The 10,108-nt window shown below is 43.4% G+C and overlaps 1 protein-coding gene across 1 annotated transcript; it reads left to right on the top strand.

The window, feature by feature from the left end:
• Positions 1–6: 6 nt before the first annotated feature.
• Positions 7–9,572, top strand: LOC308280902 (hyaluronan-binding protein 2-like). The gene is made up of 6 exons (XM_080755209.1): positions 7–270; positions 411–606; positions 1,006–1,166; positions 1,808–1,939; positions 3,977–4,122; positions 8,504–9,572. The coding sequence occupies exons 3-6, from the start codon at positions 1,016–1,018 to the stop codon at positions 8,753–8,755; spliced, it is 681 nt and encodes a 226-aa protein (XP_080611335.1). The 5' UTR covers positions 7–270; positions 411–606; positions 1,006–1,015; the 3' UTR covers positions 8,756–9,572.
• Positions 9,573–10,108: the final 536 nt, after the last annotated feature.

A 10,108-nucleotide genomic window follows, 5' to 3' on the forward strand; every position in this document is an offset into this window, starting at 1 on the left:
GAACCAGTCGCTGTGCTGGTACACTGGAAGTGAAACACCAGGGAGATTGGAGACCTGCGGCTGATTTAACGTCTAACTGGAACCTGAACTCATCATCTGTAGTGTGTAAACAGCTGGGCTGTGGCTCTGCTGTTGACACAAAACCGACTCATGTTTCTACTCGTCAACCTGTATGGTGGATTACATCTTCCTGCGTTGGATCTACACTGAGGGAATGTGTAACACTGCAGTCTGGTAATTCTGTGGAGAGACTGGAGGTGACCTGTTCAGGTAACAAACAATGACTTCAACAGTGACACAGATCTATCTATCTAGATATCTAGCTAGCTAGCTAGCTAACTAGCTAGCTATATACCTGCAGACAGATCCTGCTCTCTCTAGCTCTCATGTTAAGTCTCCATCTTGTCCAGACCTGTTCTCCCAGTGTGGCAGACCTGAGCCTGGTGATACGACCAGGATCGTGGGAGGCAGTGGGTCTCGTCCTGGGGATCATCCATGGCAGGTGTCCCTGCAGCGCAGACCCACTGGATCATCAGAACCCTTCATCCATAAATGTGGAGGCGTCCTCATTCAGTCCTGTTGGGTCCTCACTGCTGCTCACTGCATGTAAGCTGCACTGAATTCATGTTTTCATATGTTATGGTAATACGATGAGAGAAAACATCCTGCCTCTGGATTCTTTTAGACAAATATTTCCTGAAGCCAGAATGACTTTGAGTGTCGTTCAGCACTACAGGATCTGGATGGAACAATCTGTAGTGACCTTTTATCCTTGTGGTGGTTGATTGAGAATAACTCTTTACACTGAGCTGCAAACAATGATAACAAATACACGAGGAATGTCCAAAAGTAAAAGGTTTATTCCATATCCACTTGAAGAAAATAAAAAGCGACCAGCACCATCTGGTGGCTGAAAATGGCAGCGTGGGCCATTCAGTGATAACTCAATTTAACATAATGTTTGTTCAGTCACAGGTCCTTTAATTTAACATAATGTTTGTTCAGTCACAGGTCCATGGACATGCAGGTGGTCTTGGGGGGAGTGTACCTTAGGAGAAATGAAGACTCTGACCAGGTCATCCCTGTGTTGAGAGCCATCGTTCACCCGGATTACAGGCAAATAAAGACCCCTGATGGTCATCTCATCACTGCTCGGAGTGACATTGGTGAGGCCATGAGTTGACATAGATTAACTGTCAAGCCAGGTGTTACATTTCATCCATATCTCTCTTTTATTGTCTTTGTGGTCCTTTGAGTGTGGTAACATGTTGTTTAAATTGGACACACTCCTGTGTTATAGAGCAGTGTTTCTCAAATGGGGGTACTTGTAACCCTAGGGGTACGCAGAGGTACTACAGGGGGTACTTGTTGGGTACAAATGTTTGTGAACGTGCTGCTCCGTAAGCCTCCGTAGCTTTAAACCAAATTAAGTATGAATTTTGACAAGTACAACTGTTAGTGAATAGAAAACAGACAACTTACTTTTATTTTCAACATATTGACATAAAACTGGATTTTGATGTCAGTATTTTCGAATCAAAATGTTGTTGTCGATTAAAGGGGGTACTTGAATTCAGCAGTCAGGAAAAGGGGGTACTGAAGCCCAAAAAGTTTGAGAACCCCTGTTATAGAGCATGCTCTGTAGATGGTCTGAATAGGTTCTTATACACTGGGAGTGTACCATTCATTTGGTGATAACACATTCCTACATGTTGATGCTTTTTTAAAACATGTTAAAAATAATGCTAAATACTTAACTTAAATCCATCCATCCATTCATATGTTAATGCTCCATTCTGTGGTTCAGCTTTACTTCAGCTGAATGTCACCAACGGTCCTCTGTGTGCCATGGAAACCCGCTATGTTAAAACTGCCTGTCTGCCGAAGCAACCCTTCTCTGATGGCAAGGAGTGTTTAGTCTCTGGATGGGGTCGTACTGGTATGTATTTATCTACACATTACCATCTGATATCTAGATAAATAGATAGATAGATAGATAGATAGATAGATAGATAGATAGATAGGTACAACAGGAAAGGGAATGAATAATATATATACATAAAGTGTCTTAAAGCACAACTATCAATATAATACAGTGCCCAAATCAAAGTGACCATAACAGTCAATGCTAGTTAGTGCAACAAGTATCTCTACATCATGTCAAACACAAGCAGAAAAAAAAAGAAAAAAAAGAAAAAAGAAGAAAAAAAAACTACTAACACAACCTAATGCTAAGTGCAGTGTCCAAAGGTCAGAGCGATAAAAACAACTAGCAAAAGAAAATACAAATAAATAAACAAGAAAGGGTGATGCGGCAAGACGCACAGAAAAACACCCTCCCTGGAAGGTCCTTAGAGGTCAAAGTTAGTGCAGATATAGTTCCAGTAAAGAAAAAAGGTGAGACAGGGAAAAGGTAGGAGGACAGAGACCCAGGATGTGACACAGAGCCTGACACAGAACATGACATTCTGTAACAAACAAACAGGTTCCTGGCTCATCTATTCCTCTCCATTCTGTCAATCAATATATTCCTTTACCAATGGAAACATGAGATGACATGTAGAAGGAATGTACTGGAGCAAACACAGACTGTTTAAGTCTTATTTATTGATTACAGGGTGCAGGCAATACATCTTGGTCAGGTCATGACCTGACCAAGATGTATTGACATGGAAACGTTGTCACTCATTCCTGCACCCTGTAATCAATAAATAAGGCTTAAACAGTCTGTGTTTGCTCCAGTACATTCCTTCTACATGTTCAAGTCCCGTTCCTGAGATGCACCGGACCGGCCTGAACCAGGCTAGAGCTGCGGTGGACACTCTTCAGTCTTCATGCAGATTCAGATTCCTTTATTCACCATTGTGTAGAACACATAGGAATTTGTTTTGACAACATAACAAGTGTGCATTCAACATCCTTTTTTCACATATAACATGAAACGAAACCAACAACACAAACAACACCGTGCAAGAAAATAAATAAAATAAATATATTATAGTAAAGTGCAGTAGTGTTCAGTCCAGTAGTGCAAAAGTCATAGTTCTGGTATCCCTAGGGGGCAAGGGAAGAAGGGAAACCAGCGTCAGTGAGCAGCCTGGCGGCTGAGGGGAAAAGCTGTTTTTGTGGCGCTCTGTCTTGGCCCCCAGATGCCGCATCCTTCTCCCAGAGGGAAGCAGGGTGAGGAGGCCGTGGCCAGGGTGGGAGGGGTCCGCCATGATTTTTCCTGCCCTCCTCAGCGCCCTGGAGTCGTGCAGGGACTTGAGGGAGGGCAGGGGACGGCCAATCACCCTCTCCGCAGAGCGTATCACCCGCTGCAGCTTGACCAGGTCTTTTGCGCATGCAGCGGGAAACCAAGTGCATAAGATGACATGGGTTTTAAAGTAACATTTTGCAGCATGCAGGGGCGGGCATTTGCTCTATGCAGACTACACAACTGTGTAGAGCCCCTAGGCTCATTATTCTGAGCATTTAGGAAAAAAAAGTAAGTCTCTAGCCCATTCCTGTCAAAAGTTATGATTTTTTAAAGAATTGACCAACTGCTCACTGGAGTCAATAGATTTCACACAGAGACCAGCTGGCAACAATTGAGTTGATTGATTGGAATGTTAAGTGATCAGCTCTCTCTCTTGTCTCTCTATGAATTTCCTGTACATATGTGCAATATCCAAACTGTACTCAAAGATTACACATATTAGGCTTGAAAATTTATGATGTTAAGAAAATAAATTATTTTATCTAAATTTTGAAAAATAATAATTAAAAAGAAATTGTAAAAATATAAAATTTAAAGTATTATTATTCACTGATATTCCCTTATTGTTATTAAAATAATTAATAATACCTATTTTTCACGCGCGCTCATGGGGGGACCTCTTTTACTACCTTTGTGGGGAGCCCCCAGTTTATAAAAACCGCCCCTGGCAGCATGTGTCAAGTTTTCCTCTCTTTGTCTCCTCTGCCTCTCTGTGTTCAGGGAATAACAAACTTTCAAACAGACTGTTGGAAGGCAAGGTTCCCTTGATCTCTAATCAACGCTGCACGGCTGTCTATGAAGACCGACTGGATCTGAACATGATCTGTGCAGGATCCATGGAGGGAGGAGCCATCGACGCCTGCGGAGTGAGTGTTTGTGTGTGTGTGTTTGTGTGCGTGTGTGCGTGCATGTGCACGTGCATGCATGTGTGCACGCGTAAAATGGACATGTAACATATTTGACACAACAATTTATTTTTTTCAAAATGGCTTCCAACTCGGGGAAACTTGGGCTGTGGCAGTCTGGGGGTACTGAAATAACTTGGGAAACTCTGGCCTGGCATTCAATGAGTTAAGTGCAATACATTCTACTGGCAGTGAGGACTGGGGAGTATGGTCATATGACTGACTGAGGCCCAATGAGAGCAGAACTGGCTTGCAACTAGGGATGCACATATATATCTGCCGATATTTGCTGTTATCGGTCAATATCGGTATCAGCAAATGAAGCTGACATTTACCGATTGCAGTAGCCGATTTTTAGCAATCTGTTTATTTGTACCTACCAAGCTGTAGTATTGTATGTTGGTTATCTGTAGCCTACCAAGCTGTAGTATTTATTGTTGGTTATCTGTAGCCTACCGTTACTATCAAAACCTCCACAAAGAGTCCGTCAGTCCGTCAGTCCGTCCGTCAGTCAGTCTGTCTGTCACACGTCACATGTCACACTTTTGCCCTGCTCATATCTCCGCAACCGTTGCCCCGATCCATGCCAGATTTTGCAGACACACTCCTTGCCTGCCAAACTACAACCTCCAAGGACCCCCGGAGCTCCGGGGACCCCCAGATGTAAAAAATGACCAAATGTGCAAAAATGACCAAATGACCACCCCAACGGGGCTGCTCACGGGGAATTCCCGGGGCCCACCGACTCCTGGTGCTCCAGAACGGATGCAAAAGTGGTGGCGCCCCCAGTGGAGGACCCCCTACACTGCAGCTCACATAAAATGCTTTTGGACACTGCTCCTACACATTTTGCCCTAAAATCACGCTGCGACCTGACGGTCGCTTATCTCCCGATTAGGGAGTCTTACTGGTTTCTTATAATCTTTCTTTTCCTTTTCGTCTGTTCCCTTCAGGGGTCGCCACAGCCAATCATCTGCCTCCATCTCACCCTGTCCTCTGCCTCCTCTTCTTTCACAGAGACTAACTTCATGTCCTCTTTCACAACATCCATAAATCTCCTCTTTGGTCTTCCTCTAGTCTAGACCTCCTGCCTGGAAGTTCCAACCTCAGCATCCTTCTACCCATCACTATCCTCCTCTGTACATGTCCAAACCATCTCACTGTCCCTCCTCTGTACATGTCCAAACCATCTCACTGTCCCTCCTCTGTACATGTCCAAACCATCTCACTGTCCCTCCTCTGTACATGTCCAACCATCTCACTGTCCCCAAACCATCTCACTATTCCTCCTCTGTACATGTCCAAACCATCTCACTGTCCCTCCTCTGTACATGTCCAACCATCTCACTGTCCCCAAACCATCTCACTATTCCTCCTCTGTACATGTCCAAACCATCTCACTATCCCTCCTCTGTACATGTCCAAACCATATCACTGTCCCTCCTCTGTACATGTCCAAACCATCTCACTATCCCTCCTCTGTACATGTCCAAACCATCTCACTGTCCCTCCTCTGTACATGTCCAACCCATCTCACTGTCCCTTCTCTGTACATGTCAAAACCATCTCACTGTCCCTCCTCTGTACATGTCCAAACCATCTCACTGCCCCTCCTCTGTACATGTCCAAACCATCTCACTGCCCCTCCTCTACATGTCCAAACCATCTCACTGTCCCTCCTCTGTACATGTCCAAACTATCTCACTGTCCCATCTCTGTACATGTCCAAACCATCTCACTGTCCCTCCTCTGTACGGTTACACCCCGCCACTCCGACATGTCTCCTTTCCGACATGTCTCCATTCCGACACTAACCCTATCTCTAACCCTTACCCTAAACTTAACCTCTATGGAAGTGTCGCCACTCCGACAATAAGAAGTCAATTTTGGAGTGGCGACATGTCGGAATGGAGAGCAACACCCCCTCTGTACATGTCCTCCTCTGTACATGTCCAAACCATCTCACTGTCCCTTCTCTGTACATGTCCAAACCATCTCACTGTCCCTCCTCTCTACATGTCCAAACCATCTCACTGCCCCTCCTCTGTACATGTCCAAACCATCTGACTATCCTCCTCTGTACATGTCCAAACCATCTCACTGTCCCTCCTCTGTACATGTCCAAACCATCTCACTGCCCCTCCTCTGTACATGTCCAAACCATCTCACTGCCCCTCCTCTGTACATGTCCAAACCATCTCACTGTCCCTCCTCTGTACATGTCCAAACCATCTCACTGTCCCATCTCTGTACATGTCCAAACCATCTCACTGCCCCTCCTCTGTACATGTCCAAACCATCTCACTGCCCCTCCTCTGTACATGTCCAAACCATCTCACTGCCCCTCCTCTGTACATGTCCAAACCATCTCACTGTCCCTCCTCTGTACATGTCCAAACCATCTCACTGTCCCATCTCTGTACATGTCCAAACCATCTCACTGTCCCTCCTCTGTACATGTCCTCCTCTGTACATGTCCAAACCATCTCACTGTCCCTTCTCTGTACATGTCCAAACCATCTCACTGTCCCTCCTCTGTACATGTCCAAACCATCTCACTGCCCCTCCTCTGTACATGTCCAAACCATCTGACTATCCTCCTCTGTACATGTCCAAACCATTTCACTGTCCCTCCTCTGCACATGTCCAAACCATCTCACTGTCCCTCCTCTGTACATGTCCAAACCATCTCACTGTCCCTCCTCTGTACATGTCCAAACCATCTCACTGTCCCTCCTCTGTACATGTCCAAACCATCTCACTGTCCCTCCTCTGTACATGTCCAAACCATCTCACTGTCCCTCCTCTGTACATGTCCAAACCATCTCACTATCCCTCCTCTGTACATGTCCAAACCATCTCACTATCCCTCCTCTGTACATGTCCAAACCATCTCACTGTCCCTCCTCTGCACATGTCCAAACCATCTCAGTCTGGGCTCTCTGGCTTTATCTCCAAAACAATGCGCTGTCCCTCTAATGTATGCATTCCTGATCCTATTCATCCTTTTTACTCCCAGAGAGAATCTCAACATTTTAGTCCCTCAAGTCGCTGCTACCTCGCATTCTACCTATTCTATCTATCTATACAGGTTGTCTTAAGGTCTTCATAATAAGTCTGTATTCAACTGGTTGTCTTACAGGGGGATTCAGGGGGTCCTCTGATGTGTGAACATAATGTATTCAACTGGTTGTCTCTACAGGGGGATTCAGGGGGTCCTCTGATGTGTGAACATAATGTATTCTACTGGTTGTCTCTACAGGGGGATTCAGGTGGTCCTCTGATGTGTGAACATAATGTATTCAACTGGTTGTCTCTCCAGGGGGATTCAGGTGGTCCTCTGATGTGTGAACATAATGTATTCAACTGGTTGTCTCTCCAGGGGGATTCAGGTGGTCCTCTGATGTGTGAACATAATGTATTCAACTGGTTGTCTCTACAGGGGGATTCAGGTGGTCCTCTGATGTGTGAACATAATGTATTCAACTGGTTGTCTCTACAGGGTGATTCAGGGGGTCCTCTGATGTGTGAACATAATGTATTCAACTGGTTGTCTCTACAGGGGGATTCAGGGGGTCCTCTGATGTGTGAACATAATGTATTCAACTGGTTGTCTCTACAGGGGGATTCAGGGGGTCCTCTGATGTGTGAACATAATGTATTCAACTGGTTGTCTCTACAGGGGGATTCAGGGGGTCCTCTGATGTGTGAACATAATGTATTCAACTGGTTGTCTCTACAGGGGGATTCAGGTGGTCCTCTGATGTGTGAACATAATGTATTCAACTGGTTGTCTCTACAGGGGGATTCAGGGGGTCCTCTGATGTGTGAACATAATGTATTCAACTGGTTGTCTCTACAGGGGGATTCAGGTGGTCCTCTGATGTGTGAGCATAATGTATTCAACTGGTTGTCTCTACAGGGGGATTCAGGGGGTCCTCTGATGTGTGAACATAATGTATTCAACTGGTTGTCTCTACAGGGGGATTCAGGGGGTCCCCTGATGTGTGAACATAATGTATTCAACTGGTTGTCTCTCCAGGGGGATTCAGGGGGTCCTCTGATGTGTGAACATAATGTATTCAACTGGTTGTCTCTACAGGGGGATTCAGGGGGTCCCCTGATGTGTGAACATAATGTATTCAACTGGTTGTCTCTCCAGGGGGATTCAGGTGGTCCTCTGATGTGTGAACATAATGTATTCAACTGGTTGTCTCTACAGGGGGATTCAGGTGGTCCTCTGATGTGTGAACATAATGTATTCAACTGGTTGTCTCTACAGGGGGATTCAGGGGGTCCTCTGATGTGTGAACATAATGTATTCAACTGGTTGTCTCTCCAGGGGGATTCAGGTGGTCCTCTGATGTGTGAACAGGATGGAATTCACTACCTGGCTGGTTTGGTGAGCTGGGGTCCACCCTGCACTAAGAGCAACAAGCCTGGTGTCTACGCCAACGTCCACAGATTCGTGGACTGGATTAAACGTGATCACGTTGAATACGATTACAATTACGATGACTACACCACCTCCACGTCTAATGATCGTGTTGATTACGACTTCACTAATGATGAGAACCAGACCTCCATTGGGTGATCAGTGATCAGTAAGCAGGTTGTAAGACAGGTTAAAGTTCACCTTCATTTAGAAATGACACGGTGTGAGAAAGCCTTGATAGTGCAAGCATAACACAATGTTACCACATTATATCCAGTTGATAGTAATGAATGACACAATGTTACTACATTATATCCAGTTGATAGCAATGAATGACACAATGTTACTACATTATATCCAGTTGATAGCAATGAATGACACAATGTTACTACATTATATCCAGTTGATAGCAATGAATGACACAATGTTACTACATTATATCCAGTTGATAGTAATGAATGATACAATGTTACTACAGATATAAAGTTCATAGTAATTCATAACATTATGTTACTAGAGATGTTAAGTTGATGGTAATGCATAATTCAATGTTACTACATAATATAAAGTTGATAACAATGGATAATTCAACGCTACTACATATATTACGTTAATAGTTTATAATTCAATGTTACGACATATTAAGTTGATAGCAATGCATAATTCAATGCTAGTAATGCATAATTCAATGTTACTACTTATATCAAGTTAGTAATGCATAATCCAATATATTAAGTTGATAGTATTGCATAATTCAATGTGACTACATAATTAAGTTGGTAATGCATAATTCAATGTTACTACATATATTAAGTTGATGGTTTATAATTCAATGTTACTACATATATTAAGTTAGTAATGCATAATTCAATGTTACTACATATATTAAGTTAGTAATGCATAATTGAATGTTAATAGATATATTGTGTTGATCATGGAGTAATTGTTGGGTGAATGGTGTTCACTGTATCCCATATAAAGGTCTTGACCTGCTGTTAAGAACCATTAGAAAATAAAATCTATAAAATGCACTTGATTGAGTCATTTCAATACTTCCTTAAACCACAAAGAAACATTGTATCAATTTAGTTCAGATTAACTGTGAATAAAAGTAGATTTTAAGACACTAGTCCCATTCATTGATAGTGATTGGCTGGTGCCACGTGATAAAACAGCTCTGAGAATCTGTAGTAAAAACAGTTCAACTCTCTGTAGACAAACATTGAACGAATGACTACAAATGAAGAGAGAAAACTTCTAATTAAAATGTATACAAATGATTTATTCCATGAAAAATCTTTCTCCGAAAACAGATCTACAAAAAGCTGCTATTTTTTTTAGCTTAGGTTCTACAATTTACACAAACAGTGTCGACGGACACAAGGCCTCAGTCACACAGTTAAAGGGCAATGTCACCCCTGAGACAAAAACCCTGATATTCAAGTTGTTTGGGAGTTTTGGAACACCATACTGGTTTCATTTTGATGTTTGTGTGTTTTTAGAAAATTGCTT

The sequence above is a fragment of the Nannobrachium achirus genome, assembly GCF_963921795.1.
Source record: "Nannobrachium achirus genome assembly, contig: SCAFFOLD_585, whole genome shotgun sequence".
Lineage (NCBI taxonomy): Eukaryota > Metazoa > Chordata > Actinopteri > Myctophiformes > Myctophidae > Nannobrachium > Nannobrachium achirus.